Consider the following 26,638-nt stretch of genomic DNA (forward strand, 5'->3'; position numbering starts at 1 on the left):
ACTAAGCTGCTTCTGGCGAACCAGAGCAGCGCACGGAAACGCCGTTTACCTTCCCGCAGGAGTGGTACCTATTTATCTACTTGCACTTTGACATGCTTTCGAACTGCTAGGTTGGCAGGAGCAGGGACCGAGCAACAGGAGCTCACCCCGTCACGGGGATTCAAACCGCCGACCTTCTGATCGGCAAGTCCTAGGCTCTGTGGTTTAACCCACAGTGCCACCCGCGTCAATACAACTCGGGTTAAGTACTTAATTCGTTCTGGAGGTCCGTTCTTAACCTGAAAACTGTTCTTAACCTGAAGCACCACTTTAGCTAATGGGGCCTCCTGCTGCCGCTGCGCCGCTGGAGCACGATTTCTGATCTCATCCTGAAGCAAAGTTCCTAACCTGAAGCACTATTTCTGGGTTAGCGGAGTCTGTAACCTGAAGCGTATGTAACCTGAAGTGTATGTAACCTGAGGTACCACTGTAATGGCTCAAAGAAAAAGGGAGCCGGTCTTGTAAAGTAAGCCAGGCTAAGAGATCATGCCTGGCTCAAGGTCACTGAGTGAGTGTCATGGCTGAGTATGGATGTGTAGATATTTTCCAGCTTTGCAGGTGGTTGAGCATTTGGGTCCCTTCCAACTCTATAATTCTATTAACTTCACATGGGACTGCAGATCCATCCTTTTGGACCCGTACATGAAAAGTTAAGCTGCCATTTCTCATCACAGCACTGTGCTGTTTTGAACAGTTGGTAACAGATGTCAGGGCAACAGTGTTCCTCTAGCTTTTTCCTAACCTAAGCCATACTTTCCTGGTTTTTCAAACAGGATTAAATAGGTTATTGCAGGGTAAATGATTAATTAATATAGAAGGTTTGCCTTCAATGTGGGACAGAAACGTTCCTGGCCCGAGGGCCGCATTCCCCTCTGGGCAACCTTCCGAGGGCCAAATGCCAGTGGTGGGTGTGGCCAGAGACAAAAGGGCAATGAATGACCTTTTTTTTAACCTTTTGTGTACAAGGCTAGTTCCTGCAAATACTGTCCTCCATCTAAGCAAGAGGCATGATCAAGGTTCAAGGACACATTCCCAGCTGGGGGTGTGGTCTTGGGGTGTGAATCAGAGCTGGCAAAGGGGGCGTGGCTTGAGGAGAGTTCTGAGGGCCAGATAAGAGAGGCGAGGAGGGCCACATGTGGTTCCTTGCTCTTTGCACTTTTGGGATAAGGAAGGACACTTCCTGGGCTGATTTTAGGAAGCTGGTTGACCCTCCAACCACTCTCGCCTCTTCTTGCCTGCAGAGAATGACCCTCGTCCTCAGCTTGGTGACCTTCGTGGCTGCCTTTGGTTCATCTTTCCAGTACGGCTACAACGTCTCCGTGATAAACTCTCCAGAACTGGTAGGTAGAGTCTCTGTGCTCACTCACACCTTTCCCGCTTTGCATCACCGGAGGCCAGAGATCCCTTTCTCCTCATGCAGATGGGCCAGCGCAATAAACTTGCTGATTTAATGCTGCATTTTACAATGTTGCAACCCACCCACCCTGTGACCTTAGGACTGGAAAGTATTAATAATAATATAAAGACGTTCTTTGTTGATAGAACTTTGAGCACCATCAACCAGAAATGGTGAACGTTCACACGGTTTACATCAGGTAAAGGGGAAGCTGTGGCCTCCCAGAGGTTGTTGTACTCCAATACCCATCGTCCAGAGCGACCAGTCCTCATGGATGATGGGTTCTGTAGTTCCACAACATCCGGAAATCTTCAGGTTCCCTGTTCCTGGCTTACTTAGAAGAGGGCATTGTTAATGAACCTGTTATACCTCTCTTCTTCCAGTTCATGAAAGCTTTTTACAACGAAACCTACTATGAAAGGAATGGGGAGTACATGAGCAAGGACATGATGACAGCCCTCTGGTCGATCACAGTGTCCTTCTTCCCGCTTGGAGGGTTCTTTGGGTCGCTTTTGGTTGGCCCCATGGTGAACAAATGCGGCAGGTAAGAAAAGTGTGGTTCTGGCTCACATTGCTGGTTGTGGTGTGATGCAGATGGGGTGCAAAGCAAGGGCAGCCAGGATAGGGCCTTCTAGATGTTGTTGCCCTAAAGGGTTTACAACTTCCCATGGCTCCTGGGAGCACCAGCCAGAAAGGAGTCTCTCTCCTGCTCCTGTCTCTGCATGAGTGCCGTCTCTGACTTTTTATTATGACTGATTGAAACAGTCCTGGGGACCCGGGGACCGCACCAGATTCTTGTTGTCGGACTCTGCTGCAAAAGTTCCAAATATTGGTAGAGGAATTCAAGAGTGGCTTGTGAGAGCCATGCGGTTGAGCTGGAGCAACCAGCTCAAACCTCTTCCCAAGCTGAGCTTCTCAGGTAGACGGGGGAAGAACAAAGGATTGCTTACCTACTGTATTTTTCGCTCTATAAGACGCACCTGGCCATAAGATGCACCTAGTTTTAGAGGAGAACAAGAAAAAAAATATTCTCTCCCTCTCTGCGCAGTGCCTCTCCAGCAAAGTGGGAGGAGAAATGGAAGGGGCTCTGTTTCTCCTCCCGCTTTGCTGAAGGGGCACTGTGCAGAGAGGGAAAGCGAAGCGAAGTCAGAACAGCAAAAGGGATCGCTGTGCAGCGAAAGCAGCGATCCCTCTTGCTCTTCTGGCTTCAGGGATAGCCGTGCAGCCTGCATTCACTCCATAAGACACACACAACTTCCCCTTACTTTTTAGGAGGGGAAAAGTGCATCTTATAGATGCACGGTATTTCCTCTCAAGGTGAGGGGAAGTGACCTAGGCTAAGCCTGGCAGGACAGCTTACTCTACTATGGCATTAACCATTAACTTAAGCATGTTGGTTATATGAGATTGGTTATCCCACACCTCTCTCCCTCCCTTCCTTCCCAGAAAGGGCACCTTACTGATCAACAACATCTTCTCCATCATCCCTGCAATTCTCATGGGAGCCTCCAAGGTGGCAAAGACTTTCGAAGTGATCATCGTCTGTCGGATCATCATTGGCATCTGTGCAGGTGAGCACAGCAGAGCACCTGAGCACCTGTCTTAAGTTACCTTCTTAAGAAGGTCTTCCTCTCTGGGACCTCTATCCAGACCGTTCCTCTGGGGTGGGTTCGGATACGCTGCACCCTTTTGTTGCTGTTCCCAGATTCATCTGCATTTGTCTTGCTGTCTTTTCCACCAGGCTTGTCTTCCAACGTTGTCCCCATGTACCTTGGAGAGCTGTCTCCCAAAAACCTAAGGGGGGCCGTGGGAGTGGTCCCGCAGCTCTTCATCACCATCGGGATCCTCGCTGCTCAGATTCTGGGCATGCGGATGATCCTCGGAAGCACAGAAGGTAAATGAGGAATGCGTCAAATTTCCTGCTCCAATAGCATTTTATTTATCTGTTTAAAGGTAAAGGACCCCTGACCATTAGGTCCAGTCGTGGCCGACTCTGGGGTTGCAGTGTTCATCTTGCTTTACTGGCCGAGGGAGCCGGCGTACAGCTTCCGGGTCATGTGGCCAGCATGACTAAGCCGCTTCTGGCGAACCAGAGGAGCGCACGGAAACGCCGTTTACCTTCCCGCCGGAGCAGTACCTATTTATCTACTTGCACTTTGATGTGCTTTCGAACTGCTAGGTTGGCAGGAGCAGGGACCGAGCAATGGGAGCTCACCCCATTGCAGGGATTCGAACTGCCGACCTTCTGATCGGCAAGTCCTAGGCTCTGTGGTTTAACCCACAGCGCCACCCGCGTCCCTATTTATCTGTTTAGAGAGGCTTTTTTAAAAATAAAAAAACACCCCTGCTCTTCAGCCAACAAGGCTCCCAGAACTGCTTGCATTAAAAAAAAAACAAGAACAAGACAAGCTACCTAGTTCCCAGAATTGCAATCTAAAAGACATGACACATAAGAGGAAAGGGATAGGGAGGGAGGAGGGAAAGTAGAGTGAAAATAGTTGCAGAATGTGGGGGGACTGAATAAATTTGTGGAGGGCAAAGCTGCATGCAGCTACTAGACACAATGACTTGTGTTCTGCCTCCACCTGCATAAGCATAAGCCTCTAAATGCCCAAAGCCCTGGAGTTACTGCCTGCCAGTGTAGACAATACTGACCTCAATGGACCTATGACCTGACTCAGTGTAAGAGAGCTTCCTGTGTCCAGCAGACTGCTATTATTATCTTGTGAACTACCCTGAGGTATTATGACGAAGGGTGGTATAGAAGTCTAATAAATAAATGGAAATAAAAATAGATGACTGACTTGCACAGCAGGTAGTTAAATTGTGGAATTGGCTTCTGCAGGAGGCAGCAGTGACCACCAATCAGAATGGCTTTGAGAGAGGATTAGACACATTCCAGGAAGTCAAGTCTCTAGACTGCTAATAGCCACAGTGGCCATGTTCTTCCTCCACTGCACCCAAGGCAGTAATCCTTCTGAATTCCAGTTGCTGGGAATCGCAAGAGGGCTTCCCATAATAGGCATCTGGTTTGGCCGCTGTGGGAACAGGGTGATGCGGGTGACACTGTGATCTAAACCACTGAGCCTCTTGGGCTTGCCAGTCAGAAGGTCGGCAGTTCGAATCCACGCAATGGCATGAGCTGCCGTTGCTCTTTCCCAGCTCCTGCCAACCTAGCAGTTCAAAAGCACACCAGTGCAAGTAGATAAATAGGTACCGCTGCAGCGGGAAAGTAAACGGCATTTCCGTGCACTCTAGTTTCCGTCACAGTGTCCCGTTGAGCCAGAAGCAGTTCAGTTCTGCTGGCCACATGACCCGGAAAGCTGTCTGTGGACAAATGCCGGCTCCCTCGGCCTGAAAGCGAGATGAGTGCCACAACCTCTTGGTCACCTTTGCCTGGACTTAACTGTCCCGGGGTCCTTTGTTTGTTTTTTTTATTACCTTTTTACCTTTGGCCTTATTCAGCAAGCTCTTCTCATGTGTCTTATCCTGTTGCAGGCATAGCAACATTTCTCTTTTTTCTCATGTTGCAGGCTGGCCAATTCTGTTGGGTCTAACTGGGATCCCTGCAGTACTGCAGCTTTTCCTGCTTCCCTTTTTCCCTGAAAGTCCCAGGTACCTGCTGATCCAGAAGGGAGATGAAGCGAGTGCCAAAGCAGGTAAAACACCTACTTATAAGATACAATCTCAAATGGAGGGAGGTCTTAAGCTACTGAAGGTAACAGGGACCTTTATATTTCCAGCTGTCCTTTGTCAACAAAAAAATTGCCGCTGTTTTTTGTGTTGGATATATGCTATATGGTAATTTATGGCCCTAATAGGTATCTAAAGCCATTTGCACATGTTGTCATGCAACCAGTCCATGCAGAATGTAGGCACCCTATATACAGAAATGAGCATACCAGTGATATTTTAGGGAGCAGGCTAGCAGGCGGGGCCCATTACTTACATCATAGGAGCCTACACAACACAAAACACTGTTGCTATACGTAGGTTTTATTTTACTTGTTTTTTGTCTTATACAGTGGTACCTCGGGTTACATACGCTTCAGGTTACACACTCCGCTAACCCAGAAATAGTGCTTCAGGTTAAGAACTTTGCTTCAGGATAAGAACAGAAATCGGGCTCTGGCGGCGCGACGGCAGCAGAAGGCCCCATTAGCTAAAGTGGTGCTTCAGGTTAGGAACAGTTTCAGGTTAAGAACAGACCTCCGGAATGAATTAAGTACTTAACCCGAGGTACCACTGTATTTTGGAAATGTACATCCAGCTTTTTTTCCTTTAAAATTTTTTGGTGCCCCCAAGAGAGTGGGGCCCTAAGCTATATCCTGTCTCTGAGAGTGGTAGGATATCTTCTTGCTGGTCAAACCAAAGCTATCTCCTGTGGCCTGAGCTCAGGTGTGACACAGCATCTGAATACCTGTGGGCCCTCCCAATGACGCTGAACTCCAGCTCCTGTCGATGCCTGCAGGGGCTGATGGGAGTTGTAGTCCAAAACTTCTAGAGAACGGATTGACAGTGGTTTTCCAAAGGGGGCATTACCCGCCCCCAGGGGAGAAGTGGGATTGCCTGGAGGGTGCTGGAGGTGTAACTTACTAACAGTCTTTGAATCGCTGGATCAAGTCCATCTATTTTTGTTGAATTAATTGAACTAGTTTTAATTGGATTGTGAATAAATATGTGATTAATCATTACCAGGGGTGCCAACTTGAATAAAATATTGGAGAGTGGGGCAGGTAAGCCCTGCCCTACATAATCACAAGCCGTGGTTCATGCACATCATTTGAATGTCAACGCCTGTCAACTTCGGGGGTGCCCGACTCCCTCAAATATTTTATTGATTGTTACTGTTTTAAATGTTATTGTGTTACTGTCTTCCTTAGTGGGTTGTGCAGACCGCTATTCTGAATACAGTGGTACCTCAGGTTAAGTACTTAATTCATTCCGGAGGTCCATTCTTAACCTGAAACTGTTCTTAACCTGAAGCACTACTTTAGCTAATGGGGCATCCTGCTGCCGCTGCGCCGCCGGAGCACGATTTCTGTTCTCATCCTGAAGCAAAGTTCTTAACCCGAGGTAATATTTCTGGGTTAGTGGAGTCTGTAACCTGAAGCATATGTAACCTGAAGCATATGTAACCCGAGGTACCACTGTAATGCCTTTTATAGAGCAGCCGGGCAGGATAGCACTGGGCTTGGGTCTATGGAACCGAGGACCCATAAAAGTTTAGGAACCGCTGTTGTTAATGAATGGAAAACCTTGTGAGTGGCGTGGGCTGCAGGCAAAGCACCTCCAGTCTTTTCTGCCAGGTTCCTGCGGCCTTGGTGACCTTCCTTCCTTCCTTCTCCCCATCCAGCCCTGAAGAAGCTGAGGGGCTGGGATGACGTAGAGGAGGAGATGGAGGAGATGCGCCTGGAGGACCAGGCGGAGAAAGCCGAGGGGCGGATGTCTGTGCTGACCCTCTTCACCTACCGAGGCCTCCGCTGGCAGCTCATCTCCATCATCGTGATGATGGCGGGGCAGCAGCTCTCCGGGATTAACGCCGTAAGTAAACCAGCATCCCAAGTCGCAGTCCAGAGGGTTGTTCTTTCTTTTCTCCATGTGCACTTGAACGTAAGTTGGGTGTGATCTGCCTCACTAGAAGGGGATCTAAAAGCAACTTCGCCATTTCTCCTGACTCTGGCCTATGCATCATGCTTCTTCCTTTGCAGAGGTACCGTCTTTTTTGCCCTATAGGACGCACTTTTTCCCCTCCAAAAATGAAGGGGAAATGTGTGTGCGTCCTATGGAGCGAATGCAGGCTGTCGCTGAAGCCTGGAGAGCGAGAGGGGTCGGTGCACACCAACCCCTCTCGCTCTCCAGGCTTCAGGTAGCTATCCGCAAGCCTTTGGAGCGCGGCAGGAGTGCCCGCCGGGCTCAGAAGGCTTGCGGATAGCAGCAAGCTCTGGGAGCGTTCTGGGGGCTGGGGTCGGGGGAAGCTCGGGTTTCCCCTGCCCCAGCCCCGCGGCTAAAAACGAAGCCAAGACAGCGAGCGGGATCCATAATTTTTTTTTCTTTATTTCCCCCCCTAAAATCTAGGTGCGCCCTATGGTCCGGTGCACCCTATAGAGCGAAAAATACAGATACCTTGCCAGAACAGACCAAAGAGGCCTATCTAAGCCTCTGGATTCCCATCATGCCTAACGATGGATGCTTAAGAACATAAGGAGCCTGTTGGATCAGGCACAGCCTGTATTTTATACTGTATGTTATGCTGCTTTTACAATTAAGTGTTTTAAATTTGTTGTTAGCCGCCCTGAGCCTGGTTTTTGAACCGGGAAGGGTGGGATATAAATAAAATATTATTATTATTATTATTATTATTCCCATAGGGGCATCCGGTTGGCAACAGGGTACTAGACTAGATGCTCCTTTGGTTTGATCCAGGAAGGCTCTACCTATGTTCTTACTCACCATTTGCTTCTTGCAAGAGAATCGGACAAATTTACAGAGGTTAAGGCTAGCAGTGATGCCTCTGAATAGCAGCTGCTGAAAACTGGAGGAGAGCAGAGAGCTCTTCTTCTGCTCAAGTCCTGCTTGCGGGTTTTCCACAGCCATGTGTTCAGCTACGGTGAGAACAGGACGCTGGACTATTCCTTCATTGCAGGGGGTTGGACTGGATGACCCTTGGGTACCCGTTCCGACTCTTACCATTCTGTGATTCTATTGGGCCGATCCATCTCGGCACTCTTTTGACGTTCAACGCTTTCCCGCTTGTGGGCATGACTGAATTTCGGTTGCTTGCTTGTCTTTCATCCAACCCCAGGTCTACTACTATGCTGACAGTATCTATAGGAGCTCAGGTGTGGAGGAGAACGACGTGCAGTTCGTGACTGTGGGGACAGGGGCCGTCAACGTCGTGATGACGTTGTTAGCGGTACGGCTTACCATATTGATATTATTATTATTATTATTATTATTATTAAGCATCAGAGCTGGGTTGGGTGCTCGACCTGTATGGGTTGGGGAAGCTTTTTATTATTATTATTATTTATTTAACAAAGTTTATATTGATGGTAACAACCTGGAAGCAAGAAATATTAACATTATCAAGAAAGGGGTTTCAAGGTGGCAGCCAACAAACTGCTCCTTCAAACTGCTCCTCTGATAAGCTTTTAATTGAACCTTATTAATTAATTAATTAATTAATTAATGCATGCATGCATGCTTTTAACATTTTAATACTCTCCTTTTATCTAAGCAAAATAGTAAATATTCCTGTAGTGGGAATTAAGCTGCTTTTGTTATATTCATGCTACTAAAATGATCACTTAAAGAACAGGTTGAAAAACAAGTAGTGAAAACTTGTTTATTAGCACCTTACATTGGAGCTCCCTGGCTATTATGCATGTGCCTTCACTGGGCTCTTTTTCGCGCCTGTTAAAAACATTTTTGTTTCATCAAGCTTACCCAGATATCTAGAACGCTGGTGTATTTTTTAGTTTTTTTTGCTGGTTTTGATTTTTTGAATGTTTTAAATAGTTGTTTTCATCGTTCTTACCAATAATTTTATTGTTTTGTTCTGCTTTGAGGATTTTTACAGTCAAATTTTTATGAAATAAATCATTTCATTTCAAATTCACTTTTAGTAAAATAAATAAATAAAAACAAATCCATTTAAAGCAGTAAAATATGTACATATGAACTAATAGTGTTCACTGCTAGCAGCAGTTAAGAGGATCAATACTCCCTATAGCTGCATAAAGTAGTTTGTAAAATAGCGGAGTGTGAAAACTGCAGAGATCCAACACAAAAGCCCCGTTGGACCCAAAAAATGAGAATGTAGGGAGCTTGTCTTGAATCTCCTGGTGTAAGAATTCCATAGCTGTGGTGCCACCACCGAAAGGCCCCCGAATGAATCCCTTGCACAAAAATTTACAGGCTGCTCTCTTCCTCCCTAACTTCTAGGTCTTTATCGTCGAGTCCCTGGGGCGGAGAATTCTGCTTCTGGCCGGTTTTGGGATCTGCTGTGTTGCCTGTGCTGTGCTAACGGTGGCTCTGAATCTCAAGGTGCGTTTAGTGAGCAACTTTGCCTGGGCGGGGGCAAGGGGCAGCTGTCCTCACTAAGATTTTCTGCATCTAAAACATGCAAGTACCAACCACCGTGAAGCATAATAACAGCCCTCTCCTCCACCCTTTCACAGGCCGTAGATTATTTAATAGCCATAGGCCTGGGTAAAGAGGAATGCTTTTGCCTGGCACCTAAAGACATGCAATGATGGCACCAGGCAAGCCTCTCTGAGGAGAGAGTTCCAAAGTTGGGGGCCACCACAGAAAAGGCCCGTTCTCTTGCTGTCAGCCTCCGAACCATAGCTGTCAACTTTCAGATTTGAAAATAAGGGATCAGCAGCCTCGAAAATAAGGGATCAGCAGCCTCACCTGTCCCAGGGACAGTCTATGGGATATCTAACAATCCGGGATAGCAGTGGGAAGCAGTGGGAAACAGCTCTGGAATAAGGGAATTTCCTGCAGCAAAAGGGAAGGTTGACAGCTATGCTCCGAACCTCTATGGGATTGGGGACATAGAGAAGGGCCTCAGGTGACAAACACAGGATCCGGGTCAGTTTGTATGCAGAGAGGCAAAGCCTTAAGATATTGAGTATTATTGTGTATTATTATCTAGAGCATTTGTACTCCACTCGTCAGCCAAAAAGGTTGGCCCTGCCTGTCACCTTCCTGCAGTGGCGTAGCGTGGGGGGTGCAGGGGGGGCCGGCCGCACCAAGCGCAACATCTGGGGGTTAGGGGGTGCAAATCCACGGGTTAGGGGGCGCAAATCCACGGGTTAGGGGGCGCAAATTACTTGCCTTGCCCCAGGTGCTGACAACCCACGCTACGCCACTGCTACCCCCAGATGCTGTTGGAGTACAACTCTCATTTATTTATTACATTTCTAGCCCACCTTGCCCTCCAAGGAGCTGTAACATGGTTCTCCCCCTCCTCAATCCCCAAAACAACTCTGTGAAGTGAGGTGGGCTGCAGTGGCGTAGTGTGGGGGGGTGCAGGGGGGGCCGGGCGCAACATCTGGGGGTTAGGGTTAGGGGGCGCAAATCCACAGGTTAGGGGGCGCAAATTACTTGCCTTGCCCCGGGTGCTGACAACCCACGCTACGCCACTGCCTTCCTGCTCCCTAGTCCCAGTCTTGCCCTTCTAGAAATCAGTAGGAAAGAGGAGGATGTGGGGACAAGTGGTTAGCTCTGCCTGTTATTGCTTCTTGGGTCAGCCAGTCGTTGAGCTCTGGCTCCCCCTACTGTTGGGCTCCCTGCCTTCCGCCCAACAGGCACCAACCTTCGCTGACGTTCGATTGCCCTTCTTGTTTCACTGTTGACGCCTCAACAGGGAAACTGAGAAATGGCTCTAAACAGCAACCCAATTCCTCAACAGCACATCAACGGGATGCCCTACTTGAGTATAGCCTGCGTTATCGCCTATGTCATCGGACACGCTATCGGAGCCAGTGAGTATGATCAGAAAAATGAATGGCTTCCTTACATCTCTATAGTATCATTGCTATAGTGAATCATTATCTTTAATAATCATTTCCCTTGCTCATTCAATCCTTTGCACCTCAGGCTGGGGGAAGCTCCTGTCTGGAAACCCCAGGAGCTCCTGCCAGACAGTGTAGATAACACTGAGCTAGATGCAACCAAAGGTCTGACTCTGTATAAGGCAGCTTCCGGTGTCCCTGTATCTTAAGGGAAGGGCTGTAGCTTAGTGGTAGAGCGTCTGCTTTGCGTGCAGAAGGTCCCAGGTTCAATCCCCGGCAGAGTCGTCATCATCATCATCTCCAGGTGGGGCTGGGAGAGACCTCTGCCTGAAGCCCTGGAGAGATGCTACCAGTCAGTGTAGACCAAGCATGTACAAAGTCCGTTTGGGGGCCTAATCCGCCCCCCCGGTCGATTTAATCCTGCCCCTGAGGCAGTTTATTTCCTGGGGTAAAAGCTCAACAACTTCAATCCTAAAAAAAGGACAACAATTTTGGTTGGTCCTTTGGTCAGCCCTCACGGCCCTTCACTTCATCAAATCTGTTTTTTTTTTTTTTTAAATTTTTATTTTTCCATATAAACACAATACAACAAACATAAACATACAAAAACAAAAACAAAACAAAAAACATGTATCATTTCATATCCTAATTTCATATCCTATCTTCCCCGACTTCCTCATGCTTCCCCTTTCTGTATTCCAAATTCTTATCGATTGTTCAGCAAATCTTCCCTTATTTTAATTTAAATTTAGACTATTCTTCCTTATTTTCCTTGTCTTAACCATTGCTAATAGTAACCATTTACTTTCCAGTCCAACATCATTCTAACTTTCATTAACTTTATGATATTTCTTTAAATAGTCCTTGAATTTTTTCCATTCTTCTTGCGCTGCTTCTCTTCCCTGGTTTCGGATTCTGCTCGTCATTTCTGCCAAGCCCATGTAGTCTATCACCTTCATCTGCCATTCTTCCAGTGTGGGTAGTTCTTGCGTCTTCCAGTACTTCGCAATGAGTATTCTAGCTGCTGTTGTAGCATACATAAAGAAAGTTATATCCGTCTTTAACACCCCTTGGCCGACAATACCCAAGAGAAAGGCCTCTGGTTTCTTGGGGAAAGTATATTTAAATACCTTTTTAAGTTCATTATAGATCATTTCCCAGAATGCCTTAATCTTCGGGCAGGTCCACCAAAGATGAAAAAATGTACCTTCAGTTTCTTTACATTTCCAACATTTGTTGTCAGGCACATGGTAAATCTTTGCAAGCTTGACTGGGGTTATGTACCACCTATATATCATTTTCATAATGTTTTCTCTTAAGGCATTACATGCCGTAAATTTTATCCCGGTGGTCCACAACTTTTCCCAATCAGCAAACAAAATATTATGACCAATGTCCTGAGCCCATTTAATCATGACCGATTTAACCGTTTCATCTTGTGTATTCCATTTCAGCAGCAAATTGTACATTTTGGACAAATTCTTAGTACTGGGTTCTAACAGTTCTGTCTCCAATTTTGATTTTTCCACCTGGAAGCCAATTTTACTGTCCAGTTTAAACGCTTCATTAATTTGATGGTAGTGGAACCAATCTCTCACCCTCCCTTTTAATTTCTCAAAACTCTGCAATCTCAATTTGTCCCCTTCCTTTTCCAAAATTTCCCAGTATCTTGGCCACTTGGACTCCATATTTAACTTTTTAACTGCCTTAGCTTCCATTGGCGACAGCCACCTTGGAGTTTTATTTTCCAGCAAGTCTTTATATCTGTCCCAGACATTTAGTAGTGCTTTTCTGACAATATGATTTTTAAAACTTTTATGTGCTTTAACCTTGTCGTACCACAAATATGCATGCCACCCAAAAATGTTATTAAAACCTTCCAAATCCAAAATGTCTGTGTTTTCAAGAAGTAGCCATTCTTTCAGCCAGCAGAAAGCTGCCGCTTCATAGTAAAGTTTAAAGTCTGGCAGGGCAAACCCCCCTCTTTCCTTTGAATCCGTTAGTATCTTAAATTTAATTCTGGGCTTTTTGCCCTGCCAGACAAATTTAGATATGTCTTTTTGCCACCTCTTGAAACAATCCATTTTATCAATTATTTGCAATGCTTGGAACAAAAACAACATTCTTGGCAATACATTCATCTTTATAGCTGCAATACGGCCTAACAAGGAAAGCTTCAAGTTGGACCAAATCTCCAAATCTTTTTTCACTTCTCTCCAAGTTTTTTCATAATTATCTTTAAACAAATTCACATTTTTAGCTGTCATATTTATACCCAAATATTTCACTTTTTTAACCACAGTCAACCCTGTCTCATTCTGGAACCTTTCCTTTTCTATCTGTGTCAAATTTTTCTCCAAAACCTTTGTCTTAGACTTATTCAATTTAAATCCTGCCATTTGACCAAACTCTTGAATTATTTCCAAAACTCTTTTCGTGCTAGCTTCTGGCTCTTGCAATGTAAGTACTAAGTCATCTGCAAATGCTCTCAGTTTGTATTGTTTAGCTCCGACCTGAATCCCTTTAACCAACTGGTCCCTCCTAATCATATTAAGCAAAACCTCCAGGACCGATATAAAAAGTAATGGGGAGATAGGGCACCCCTGACGTGTCCCTTTTTCAATCTTGAACTCTTCTGTAACCACATTATTTACAATTAATTTGGCTTTCTGTTCAGAGTATATTGCACCTATACCATTTTCAAACCCTTGGCCTACCCCCATCCCCCGGAGGTTCTTCAACATAAAACTCCAAGAAATGTTGTCAAAGGCTTTCTCGGCATCCACAAATATCAAAACAGCTTTAGTGTTTATGTTCACTTCCAGCTTTTCCAAAATGTCAATTATATTCCTTACATTGTTCGACAAGTGCCTTTTTGGGAGAAAGCCCGCCTGGTCCCCGTGAATCTCCTCCATCAAAACTCTCTTCAGTCTTTTTGCCAAAATATCAGCAAAGATTTTGTAATCCACATTCAATAACGAGATGGGTCGGTAGTTTTTAAGTTGGGTCTTTTCAGTCTCTGTCTTTGGTATAAGTGTAATGTAGGCCTCTCTCCACGTATCGGGTGCCCTTTTCCCTTCCATAATCTCATTGCAGACTTCCTTCAAAGGTTGTATCAACCCTTCCTTCAAAACTTTGTAGTATTTGGAAGTCAGTCCATCCGGTCCAGGGGATTTGCCCAGCGTCATGCCTTGAATGGCATCTTCTATTTCTTGTGCTGATATCTCCTGGTTTAATATCATCTTACTTTCATGCGAAACCTTTTTCAGCCCATTTTCCTCGAGGAACTGTTGTATGTCCATTTCTTTTTGCGGCCCTTGTGTGTAAAGTTGTCTAAAGTAGTTCTGAAAACAATTCCTAATTTCCGCTGGGTTGCTTATGTTTTTTCCTTCCACTTCTATATTTGTTACCGTGTTGAGTTTTTGTCTCTTCTTTATTTGCCAAGCCAGTAACTTGCCACATTTATCAGCAGATTCAAAAGTCTTTTGTCTCATTTGTTTAATTCTCCACTCTAATTCTTGATTCATCAGTTCCATATATTGTGTTTGATGAAATTTGATTTCTCTTAGAATCTCTTGGGATTTTGGCTTCGATCTTAATTGTTTTTCCCCTTCTTTTATCTTTTCCAAAATTCTCTCCTTTTTCTCATTTTGCTTTCTCTTCTTTAAAGTATTTTGCTGAATCAAAAACCCTCTCATCACGGCTTTGCTTGCGTCCCATACTATTCTTTTTTCTACTTCAGACCTTAAGTTGATTTCAAAATAGTCTTTCAAGGTTTTTTGGGCCTTCTTACAGATCTCCTCGTCTCTAAATAAGGTGTCATTCATTCTCCATCTGAAGGAACCAGTTGTTGTTTGCCTCATCACCATCTTTACAGCATTATGGTCGGAGAAAGTTTTTGGGCAGATTTCTACTTTTTTTATATTCGGAGCCATACTGCTAGTCACCCAGATTTGGTCAATCCTTGTCCATGTCATTTTGGCTTCAGAAAAGAAGGTTCCCTCTCTTTCTAATGGGTGTTTTGTTCTCCAAATATCAATCAAGTCCATATTGTCAGTCATTTCAAAAAAAGTCTTTGGTAGTCTTCCATCTTTTGTTATTACCTGTCTTTGTGCCTTGTCCATATTTGTTGAAACCACTCCATTCATATCTCCCATCAAAATTAAGTTGTAATCCATATGGTCCATCAAAATTTCATGCAACTTCTTAAAAAATTCAGCTTTCCCTTCGTTTGGTGCATAGATTCCCACTATCAAATACTTCTCTCCTTGAGATTGAATTTCAATTGCCAAATATCTTCCTTGATCATCTTTAAAAATTTGTTTCGGTTGCAATTTTTCTTTTGCATAGATCACCACTCCTCTCTTTTTTACTCTGTCTGAAGATATAAATTCCTGTCCCAGTCTTTTATTTATTAATAATTTTCTGTGTGCTCCTGTCACGTGGGTCTCTTGTAGGCAAATCAAGTCCAATTGGTCTTTCTTTAAGGCATGAAATATATTTTTTCTCTTCCTGGGAATATTTAAGCCATTACAATTCCAGGTTAGAAGTTGCAGAGCCATGATGGGATTATTTACTCCTTCCTCCTACAGCTCCCTGTTTTTGTTCCTCGTCTGTCGGTGGTACCGTGTTCGTGTCCAGTGATGGATGCCCTTGTCCTGGAAATGTCTCTTTCTGTAGGTCTTCTTCGTGTTCTCCCAAGAACTTGTCTTTATCACTTACAGTCTTTATTCTTCTCTTCTTTCCCTTATATTTAAAAGACAAGCCTTGGGGAAATTCCCACCTGAATGGTATGTAGTTCTTCTTCAGCAGTGTCACCAGGTCTTTATAATGTCCTCTTGCGTCCAAGATACTCTTAGGGATGTCTTTAAAGATCTCAATAAAAAAGTCTTCAATTCGAAGGGCTGTTTGGTAGTGCAGGTTCAATATTTTATCTCGCTCCTCCTTTGATCTTAAGGTAATAAGACAATCTCTGGGTCGATTTCTCTTCTGTCTTATTCCCAATCTAAATGCACTTTCTATCTTAAAATCTTCTTTCTTCAGCTCCTGCTTCCAAAAGTCAGAAAATTCTTTTGTCAAATCATCCACCAAGTTCTCTCCTTCCTTTTCCGGCACAAGTCTGATCCTCAGGTTCCTCTCCTTGCGTTGCATATCCTGCATAGAGAGTGCCAGTTCATATTCATCCAATTTCTTGTAAACTGGTGGAAATTTTTCCTCCGCAGCAGTTGCAATTTCCTTAGCTTCCTCGGCTATCTTTCGTGTTGTAGATGAATCTTCCAATAATTTCCCAATTGCTTCTGCATTTGAGTTCACTTTATTCCCTAGGTCAGTTATACTTTTAGTATTTAGGTCAATTTTCCCAGAGATTTCTTCAATTTTTTTATTTGTTTCAGCAACTTGTACTTTAGTTTCAGCAACTTGCAATTTAGTCTCCGCACCTTGCTTTTTTAGTTCCTCCAAAGAGTCATTTATCTTCTCCAATACCTTGGCAAATGATTCTTCTGTAGACATTGCTTTCGCTTTTGGCTTTGCAGCCACTATAGTTCCAGAGGCTCCTGTTACAGAAGCCCTTCTTTGCATGTAAGTGTCAATTTTGTATTGTCTGCCAGATCTCAAGGTTGTTTCTTGTAACTCCCCTTTCTCTTTACCATCTGCCATAACAAAGTCTTTTAGTCAAGGTCATTCCCAGACTTTGAAACTCACAAACAAAGTTCTCAAATTTTAAACTCCACTTGTTGCTGAAACAATTTGTAGGTCCTCTAGGGGGCGTAGAGTCAGTTCTATACTTCCCAAAGTAATCCCACACTCTTCAAAAAAGAAGGAATAAAAGTTTCCTAATCCCTTTCAATTTTTCTTTCCTTTTTCAAGGGGATCCCAGTCAATAGTGTCCTGTAAGTAACTTTGTAATGCCACAGAAACAGTGTTTCAAATTGGAAGTAACCAAAGTCAATTTGAGATATTTTTTAGCTTCTTATAGCAACAGTCCTTAGCCGGTTCCTTTTCTCCGGCAGTCCGATCCCAGGTTAGAGAGCAGCGATACTTAATCCAATTCTTTTAAATTGGCAGGGAAACACTTTTAAAATCTTCTTCCCCCTCCTCCTGCCTTCGGGGGGGGGAGTTCTTTGCTTTGGTGGTGGATTTCTTAAATCCCGCAAATTTCCTCTCAAGCAGTTACAGCTAGAGTGCCTTTCGCTTTGATCTTGCTACAGAACGGAAAGCAGACTTCCTTTTTAGTGCTTGTCCGTCTCGGTGCCCAATTTCTTTACTTTTAGTGTCCAGTTATATTTTAGCGGTCAATCCTACTCACGGATAGTTGTTCTTTTAATCCAATTTCCCGGGAAGAAGTCAGCGCTCTCCGCTAATGGCGACGCGGCTTCGCTTCGCAGGCTGGGTGAAGACGACTCTCAGCACCGCTCCAAGACCCCTCCGCTCCTCCGGAGCCTTTAAAAAGGCTATTTCGCAGCGTCGGGGGGGCGCAAAGGTGCCCGCCGAGTCTCCAGTTCACAGGCAACGCGCCTGTGATTTTTAAGGGTCCCCGCTTCGCCGTAGCTGACAGGACCCGAACCCACGAAGCAGATCTCTCCCGGAGCTCCGGTTGAGATCCGCCATTAAGCGCCGGCGCTGACCGGAAGTCCTCACTTCATCAAATCTGGCCCTCCTTGAAGAAAGTTTGGTCTAGACAGTTCTGAGCTAGGTGGACCAATGGTCCGATTCAGTAAAAGGCAGCTTCCTGTTTATTGTGAAATTGCTTTGAAGTGCTTCATTGGAAACAATTCACAAATGTAAAGCAGTATCGTAACGCCCTTGTACAAATCTATGGAACAACCTCGCCTCAAAAAGGATATTGTAGAGTTGGAAAAGGTTCAAAAAAGGGTCACCAAAACAATTAAGGGAATTGAATTTTGGGCGATTCAAGACAGATAAAAGGAAGTCCTTCTTCACATTGTTAAACTATGGAGCTCCCTTCCAAAGGAGGCAGTGATGGCCACCAACTTGGATGTCTTTGAGACAAATTCCTGGAGCAGATAGCTATTGATGGCTACTAGCCATGATGACTATGCCCTGCCTCTACAGTTGGAGGCAGTCAAGTTTCTAAATACCAGCTGCTGGAGACCATGGGAGGGGAGAGGGCTCTTGTGTTTGAATCCTGCTTGCGGGTTTCCCACAGGTTGGCCACTGTGAGAACAGGATGCTGGACCACCTGGGCCACTGGCTTGATCCAGCAGGCCTTTCTTAACGTCCTTACACACGATAATAAATAATCATCCCTTTCTCCCTTCTCCCAGGCCCGATTCCGAGTGTGATGATAATTGAGATGTTCCTCCAGTCATCTCGCCCAGCGGCATTCATGGTTGGAGGCTCTGTTCACTGGCTTTCAAACTTCACAGTGGGTCTGGTCTTCCAATACATGGATGTAAGGAAGTTGTGGATTCGTAACAATTCTGCTTAAGGCGATTCAGTTTTATACAGGGGCACAGAATATGTTTCTCTTCAGGATAGCTTTCAGAGCATTACTCTGATTTACCCAGCCCAGAGGCCTCCACTTTTGTCAGGATCAGATTGGGACCCTCCTGGTTCCTTCTTATCACTGGATCCCTGATGGCTTGGAAGCTGTAATACTGTCCTTTGGCCATCTAGTGTGGTGGCGCTGCAGTGCAGGCCAACTCTTTTCTATGCAAATTGCCCTGGGGTTGCCGCTCTAGGCACCCAAGCCATGCTGCCGAAATTCCCTACTCCAAGTCCCTAAATGCTTCCTGTCTGATAGCTCATGGCAAGTGCTAGGCTTTGACAATGGTAGACATTCGCTAAGGCCCACCCTAGTGGGGACTTTAGCAGAATCAAATGGTAAAGTTTTTCTGCTTTGGGTTACAAGAGGGGAAGGGAATATTTTGCAGCTCGGGGGCCATGTTCCTTTCTGTGCAACCTTCCAGGGGCCACATGCCACTGCTGGGAGGGTTACACGACAGAGATTTGCTTCTCTTCAATAGAGGGTTGTCAACTCAATGTTGAAATGAATAGACCCAAGTTTGTTGTGTCCATTAATCTGAATGGGACTACTTTGAGCAAGACAAGCACTGCATACAACTCAGTGTGGTCCTAAATCGAGCCAACATCCCAATGCATTTTGAACCTGGTGATGGTTCTTCTGGAGTAAAGAGTAGGGGAAACAAAATCAGTTTCTAGTAACTCATCATTCTCATCTCATCTCTCCCTCCCTCTCCTGTTCTCACTTATTTTTCCTCTATATAGCAAGGACTCGGGGCCTATTCCTTCCTCATTTTCTGCGGCATCTGCCTGCTCACCGTCATTTACATCTTCCTGGTAGTCCCCGAAACCAAGAACAAAACCTTCATGGAAATCAACCAGATTATGGCAAAGAGGAACGGCACCGAAGAGGAGGCAGACAAAGAGGAGCTGAAGGATTTCGCCGCCATCTCACAGCCTTACAGCAAAAAAGCCGAGGTGCAGAGTAACAGCGCCCTTTAAGATGCCTCTGGTCCCTCGCCTAGGAGTGGCTGAAGCCCAACTCTCCTCCAGCCGTCTTGGTGGCAGATGCCACCCTTCAAATTTCCTCCCCCTCTCCGCATTGTCGTGGGCGAGGTGTAAATAATCCCATGTAGCTGAGTTCTCCGGTACCCTCCTTGCTACATCCTTCTCACATGGACAAAAACTCCCACCAGCAACCCCCCCAAAAAGATACTGCCCTTTCTCTAGCATCAAAGACTTTGCCATTTCCGGATGCCTTGCCTGTAATTCACCTGTTCAAGACATATTTCTGAAGAACCAAGATGGGGAACTTCTTCCCAATTCAGAAGTGTTTCCAAAGACGGTAACTGAGTTTGGAGGATGTTGGCAAAGTGATCTGCAGGCAGATGTGGGTTTGGTTGTTAGGCTGCTGTGAATCCTTATGACCTGAGGTTCACTGTATGGCTGGACCCAAAATCCTCTTAGAAATGTAGCGTTTCCTCTCTGCATTTCAGCGCACGGGGAAGCATTTCCTTCTCACGAAGCCATGCTGCTTACACTGGGGTAAGGTGAACAGACAATTCTTCTGCCTTCGCATCTCACAAACTGAAGCACAGACCTGGGGATGTACTCGGAGGTGACTCACGATAATCTGATTTTAGACACCTAGCATGCAATTCCTCTTTGCCAAAGGCGGAGGACGTGCCAAAATTCAGCACCTTGTAAAAGATATGAAGAATAATCAAGCGAGGCTGCACGGGAAAGTCTCACAGAGCTGGAAGGGGCCTCAAGAGCATTCAACTGTGTTTAACAATTTTCCATGTTATGTGGAAATCAGGGACTTTGGCCGAGGCTTTGACACCCCCTATCACAGCAGTGGGGGACATAATTGTGGCCCCCAGATTCTCTGTCATTGACCCACAAGACCATTTCAGCCAAGCCACAGGCCATCTTATTGGAGGGTTCCTAGTAGACCCATCAAAGAGAATGAACATGACTACCTTAGATTCATGCATTCCAGTGGGTCTGCACTGAGCATAATTCAGTTGGATACAATCCTGAAATCTTGTAGGACATCAGGTGCAGGCAGGTAAAGACCTGACCCAGCCAAAAAGGGCTTCGCCAAACCTACCCACCCCCCAATCAGCCCTAGTGCAACACAAGCCTAGAGGCCTTTCATCTGCTGCAGCCCTTATTTTAACTTTGCATGGGGGTGGGCATGTGACAGAGTCCCTGTTTCGCTGCAGGAAGCCCTGCCAATGGAAAAAAGTGAAACTCTATATCTGTCCAATGCCTGCACTGGCATTTCTAGCCTTAAAAAGCCCCCACGCCCAGCTTGATGGGGTTCCTAACGAGGTCTCAAATGTCACAGTGGACCCAGAATAATTCTGAATTCCTTGCTGGAGAGTGAGCATGTGTTTGCAGTGGGGCAGATGTTTTGGCACCTATCTCTGCTCGTTAAGGAAGTGAAAGGAGTCTGTTACAACACAGTTTTTAACCTCAGTTCTTCCCCTGCTGCATTGGTATCAATTGCCAGGCTATAATGGTTATAACTAAAACACTAATTTTAATCATTTTGATTTTCATTAAAGCACTAATGGAGCTCTACTTTTGATTCAGCCTTAGCTGAACAGGCAAATAAGTCTAGGAGGCAGTATCCCTTGAATGCCTTCCATCTGACTGGCTTAAAATTTTACTGTCTGCTTTTCCTGAAAGTAGACATTTTTCTTACCACCTAGAAACAATCATAAAAATTGGCAATTTAATTTTAAGCCCAATTTGTGTGCTTTACACTTACCATGTGCTTTAAAAAGTGGTGAACGGGCTTCCTTGCTTGTGGATGAAGTGAGGAATATACTACACATTTGAATTTTTAAATTATTGTTATTGTGGTATTGAACTGGGGTTATTTTAGAGGGGAAAGCAGGTTTTTAGGATTAAGGGATGTATAACACACATTCTAAGGGATGCAGGTGGCGCTGTGGTCTAAACCACTGAGCCTAGGGCTTGCTGATCAGAAGGTCGGTGGTTTGAATCCCCGCGTCGGCGTGAGCTCCCGTTCCTCAGTCCCAGCTCCTGCCAACCTAGCAGTTCGAAAGCACGTCAAAGTGCAAGTAGATAAAAAGGTAAGGTAAACAGTGTTTCCATGCGCTGCTCTGGTTGCGTCAGAAGCGGCTTAGTCATGCTGGCCACATGACCCGGAAAAACTGTCTGCGGAGTGGAGAAATGCTAGCTCCCTCAGCCTGTAAAGTGAGATGAGCGTCGCAACCCCAGAGTCGTTCGTGACTGGACTTAACTGTCAGGGGTCCTTTACCTTTACCTTTAACACACATTCTGGTTTAAATTTGTGTTTTTCTGCTCTACGTCCGGCAGTGGGTTATCTCAGCCAAGGGATACTGGCCAAGTCAGTGGAGGCTGGTTCATTAAGGGCAAATCCGTTTGCCCTAAGCCACACTCCACCTGCCTGCTTTATTACTCAACAGAAAGTGTAGCTTCTTTCCCTTTAGTTTCAGTATTGCCCTTATAGAACCGAATGGAGGAGGATGGGGACAAAACTACAGTCAGAATGCTCTGTCTGTCATTTACTCTGGCTCCATCTGCTGGTGAGCTCCCTGTCTTACACCCTACCAGCTCCAACAGGAAGCAGCCACCTCTGGGCCAAGGAAGGAAACGCAGGCGGTTTTTGTATCAACAGAACTAACAATTTCTTTCACACTGAACAGACTTGATTCTCCTGGGTGGTGTGTATATATGGAAACAAACCAAAACCCCTTTCACATAGAAAACTCAGATTAGAATAGTGTTAACCTAGCCTTGCCCTTGACATGCTAGCTTTCCACATGCAACCTGAAGTGGCAGAGCCAGGTGAACCACCTATGTGTGAATTAGGCTTGCCTGAGTGGGTCCCTTTTCCTGGCCCAGTACTAAAGACTTTTTAAAAAAATAAAACCCAGAACAAAGGATTAATTGCTTTAAAACAAGGCAAATTGTTGGTCCATCTAGCTCAGTGCTGCCTACACTGACTGGCAGTGACTCTCAGGTTTCAGGCAGGGGATATATTCTCAGCTATACTAGGAGATGCTGGGGGTTGAACCTGGGACCTTCTGTGTGCAAGGCAGATGCTTTACCACTGAGCTATTGCTCTCTGGGGTTCCATAGAGGGCTTTCCCCCAGCCTTATCTGGAGCTGCCTGGGATTGAACCTGAGGCTCTCTACATGCAAAGCAGATGCAGCTATGGTCTCAGCCGCACACTCCATTTATTGGGATGCTCAGCTGATCTCAACAATCAAGGTGGGCTCTCATAATTGACCCGAGCTATCCTAAGGAATAGGCAATGCAATCAAATGCTTGTTTTTCAATAATTTTGAGTCCCAGCATGTTCAGTTGATCATGCTGCCCATTAAGTTTCGAGCTTCAACCTAAATCTCCCAGTTTTATCATGGGTTTTTGTTTACTCACTGTCTGCCCCCCCCCCCATCCATTTTTAATTGTTGCTTGTTTGGACTTCATATAACAAGACACACAAGTTTAATCACAATATATGATTGATCTTCAAGTGCCTCCAGATTGCCTATTGTTAAGCATCCATTTTAATACGTTTGCAAGAGGTTAAATGAATTTGCATCACAGCAAGTATTAATCCAAAGTTTTCCAGATCATTTCCTCCATCACTTTCCTTACTGCAAAAAGAGAAGTGGATTTGTTCTACAGACACTCCCAAGCAACTATAATGGTGCAACCTGAATTTGCCAGTATATGATTGAATCCCTCTTGAAAATAGTGACGGTCTGGAAGCGCCCTTGGTTTCAAGGTGTATGATGAGTTTTTCACCTGCCCCACAAAACAACAAAACAGTATTTGTCTATGAACAAAGGGGAAGAGTGTTTAAAAAGACAATTTTGTATTGTGTGTGTTGTTTGCTGGTTGATTGTTATTTTTCATCTCCCTGGAAGGGGGATACATTTTGTACAAAAGATCATTGTCTATTTTTGTAAATAGAGCAAAAAATAAAAAATAAAAGCCATCTTATAAAGCCTGAAAAAAACACAAGGATGTTTAGACTCAGGAATGACAAGCCAGGTTTAACTGGTGCATACTTTATTATCATTATAACATGGTTGTACTGCCTCTACGAGCCAAAGAAGAAAACAAAAAACCCCAAACATGTTTGTTTTGCCATGACATGCACACAGCATTGCTTTAATCCCCTCTCCAGTTTCCCAGGTGGAGTTGATTGAGGTTAAGCCCTAAGGGGTTTGCAGATAATTCTGCTTCAAAGAGAGGCCTGTGTCCTCCTGTTTTCATAAACCTAAGCTCAGTACTCGGATCACACCCAGATGATTTATCCAATCAATGCTTGGAGGTCTGTAAACCTCTCTGATTTAAATTCAAATGTGGTTTTTCTCAGGATCACACCTGCAGGCTAATCTTCGCTTCCGAAACAAAATGGCAGTAACCATATATCAGGAAGTATATATGTCTATCCATGCATGAAATAAGGTTCAGTTGCGTATTTTGAAAGCTGGAACAAACAATGTCACCAATACACACATACACACACACACACACACACACACACACACACACCAGGATCCTATGAAGTACAGATGTGGCATCAATGACACCCATGCAGATATGAAAGCCTGTCTCCTGGAGGATATGTTTTCAGGACTTAAGAGAACACCCAAGCAGGGATCTAGGATGGCTCTGAATCATGCAAAATGTTTAGGCAGATAGGTAGTCATCTCTACACACTGTACATTTAACACACTCTTACACCGATTTTAAACAAGGCATAGCTTCCCCCAAAGTAATCCTGGGAACAGTAGTTTGTTAAGGGTGCCGAGAGTAGTTAGGAAAGCCCTTGCAGAGTTAATAGTTCCCAGCACCCTTAAACTACAGCTCCAAAGATTCTCTGGGGGAAGAGAGTGGCATAAGGGCAGCTTTCAGTGAATGGTGAGGATGTGACCCAAACTTGATGGGGATGGAAAGAAGGTGGGGGTCTCCTTCCCACCCCTCACATTAGCCACACAGGGCTAAACCCGCCAGCTAATCTAAGGCTTTGTCTATCTCTCATCACTGCCTTGATAAGGAGGACTCTGTGCGGCACAAACAGGTGATTTACCTTCACTTCTCCCAGGGTTCCTCTCTACAGGGATTATCATGCTATGCAGGGAGAAGTATCCGAAACACAGACAATTCTACATGATCTCACAAACAGGCCACCAAACAACAACAAAAAATCGAGTACAACCAGAATGAGGTTTTCTTTTTCTCTCCGCCTCTCGCCCTCTCCTGCAGTTTGTGTTCATTTCCATTCCATGCTGACATAATCGGTAATAAACATGAAAGAAATACGGGGCATTCTCATCGCATGGCGAGATTTTCCTGCAACGAGAATATCCCCTCCTCTCCCCCCAAGGATCTGGCCCAGTCCTTAGAAGACCTAGAGAAGCTCTCGGTGTGGAAGGAGAATCAGTCTATAATCTGGATATCTTGAAGGAAAGGTGGGGAGTAAAGACTACATTTGCGTCCCAACCAATCAGGGTTTTTTTTTTACCTCTCAGCACGGATTCATGCCTGATCAGCGAGAATCACCCGCAGCTGGTGTCAGCATCCACCACCACTCCCCCCCACAAGGTCATGGGTGTTTCGCCCCAAGATATGATATCCCCCTTCTGGTTGTCATGTTTGCACAGGGTGAGCTCCTGGACGTCGTCGTTGTCTAAGAGGCTGCTCCAGAGGTTGACGTGGCTCATCCAACCAGAAAACGGGTTGGCAAAGATGTCCATCACAGGGTTCTTGTACTTCCCAAGGAGCGCCTTCCCACCGCTCTGGATCACGTAGCCTCTCTGGACGTCCTTGACCGTGCCCTTGGCTCCGTTGACCCACAGGTTGACGGTGCCCGAGTCGGAAGCCCAGGTGATGCAGTGGTGGACCCACTCCTCAGACTTGCGGTGCAAGTCAAACTGCACCGAGGTGCCCCCAATGGACACGCCCACGCCGATGCCCACGGTGACCACCAGTTCATTGTCCCTCTCTGGGGTGGAGTAGAAGAAGACCGTTTGCCGCCCTTCGTTCAGGTTCTGGGCCCAGAAGCAAAGCGTGAAGGTTTTGAGCATCATGGCCTGCAGGGGGCGCACCTCGGCGTAGCTGGCCGTGTTGTCGCGGGAGAAGTAAAGGGCTTGGGAGTAGACCGGGATGTGACCTGGAAGAACCAATCAGAACCTCTCAGGCATGGGCTGGGTTTGAACGGACACTTGGGACAACCCATTGGAACTGCTCGTTCTGCGATAGGATGGTCCTCTTCCAGCAGAACCATAACCCACTGCCCTTTGTTTAAAGGGATGTGAGCAGCTGGATGAATTCAGGATGAATTTGAAAACATTCCTGTCCTAAAATTTACAGCATGCTATACATTGAAGGAAAATTATATGAAAATGATGTATCGCTGGTATTTAACACCTGCTAATTTAGCAAAAGGTACGCAGGTGGCTCTGTGGTCTAAACCACTGAGCCTCTTGGGCTTGCTGATCAGAAGGTCGCGGTTCGAATCCCCGCAACGGGGTAAGCTCCCGTCGCTCAGTCCCAGCTCCTGCCAACCTGGCAGTTCAAAAGGATGCCAAAAATGCAAGTAGATATATAGGTACCACTCCGGCGGGAAGGTAAATGGCGTCTCCGGGTGCTCCTCTGGTTTTGCCAGAAGCGGCTCAGTCATGCTGGCCACATGACCCAGAAAAACTGTTTGCGGACAAACGTCAGCTCCCTCGGCCAGTAAAGCGAGATGAGCGCCGCAACCCCAGAGTCGTCTGCAATTGGACTTAACTGTCAGGGGTCCTTTACCTTTTTAAATTAGCAAAAATGTATAGAAGTGCTTCAAATGTATGTTGGAAGTGTAAGGAGAAGGAAGGCACGTTCTACTACATGTGGTGGATGTGCAGGATAACCAAAGCATTCTGGGATATGATATATAATGAGTTGAATTTTTTTTATTATGAAAATAATGTTTGTGGAAAAATCAGAAGCTATTCTATTAGGAATTCTAGATGCAGGAATACCAAAAGAGTAGAAAAGACTATTTATGTATGCAACGACAGTAGCGCGGGTGCTACTGGCCTAGAGATAGAAAGAAGATAAAGTCCCCACCAGGAACGAATGGCTGATAAAGATGATGGATTATGCCAAAATGGCAAAAGTGACCAGGAAAATCAG

General features: G+C 45.4%; 2 protein-coding genes across 6 annotated transcripts in view; one reads left to right on the forward strand and one right to left on the reverse strand.

The window, feature by feature from the left end:
• Window positions 1-23,471, forward strand: part of LOC310769416 (solute carrier family 2, facilitated glucose transporter member 5-like) — a 48,424-nt gene extending 24,953 nt beyond the window's left edge. For 2 of the 4 annotated variants that reach the window (XR_014551633.1, XR_014551634.1), the window contains exons 2-13: window positions 1,281-1,379; window positions 1,819-1,979; window positions 2,882-3,006; window positions 3,177-3,329; window positions 4,969-5,094; window positions 6,792-6,979; window positions 8,241-8,351; window positions 9,383-9,484; window positions 10,857-10,929; window positions 18,246-18,373; window positions 19,210-21,226; window positions 21,544-23,471. Coding sequence is in view for 2 of the 4 variants with exons in the window: in XM_083628753.1 (XP_083484879.1) it covers window positions 1,281-1,379; window positions 1,819-1,979; window positions 2,882-3,006; window positions 3,177-3,329; window positions 4,969-5,094; window positions 6,792-6,979; window positions 8,241-8,351; window positions 9,383-9,484; window positions 10,857-10,929; window positions 18,246-18,373; window positions 19,210-19,446 (1,503 nt within the window). In the remaining 2 variants the exon portion in view is untranslated. Of the gene's footprint in view, window positions 1-1,280; window positions 1,380-1,818; window positions 1,980-2,881; window positions 3,007-3,176; window positions 3,330-4,968; window positions 5,095-6,791; window positions 6,980-8,240; window positions 8,352-9,382; window positions 9,485-10,856; window positions 10,930-18,245; window positions 18,374-19,209 lie in introns of all 4 variants that reach the window. The other 2 variants (XM_083628753.1, XM_083628754.1) reach the window with 1 other exon arrangement.
• Window positions 23,472-23,507: 36 nt separating this feature from the next.
• CA6 (carbonic anhydrase 6) overlaps window positions 23,508-26,638 on the reverse strand; it is a 33,401-nt gene continuing 30,270 nt past the window's right edge. For both annotated transcript variants that reach the window (XM_083628752.1, XM_083628751.1), the window contains exon 10: window positions 23,508-25,634. In XM_083628752.1, coding sequence (XP_083484878.1) covers window positions 25,021-25,634 — 614 coding nt within the window. In that variant the 3' untranslated portion in view covers window positions 23,508-25,020. The remainder of the gene's footprint in view (window positions 25,635-26,638) is intronic.

This window comes from Podarcis filfolensis (genome assembly GCF_964270895.1).
Source record: "Podarcis filfolensis genome assembly, chromosome: 8".
NCBI classification, from domain to species: domain Eukaryota; kingdom Metazoa; phylum Chordata; class Lepidosauria; order Squamata; family Lacertidae; genus Podarcis; species Podarcis filfolensis.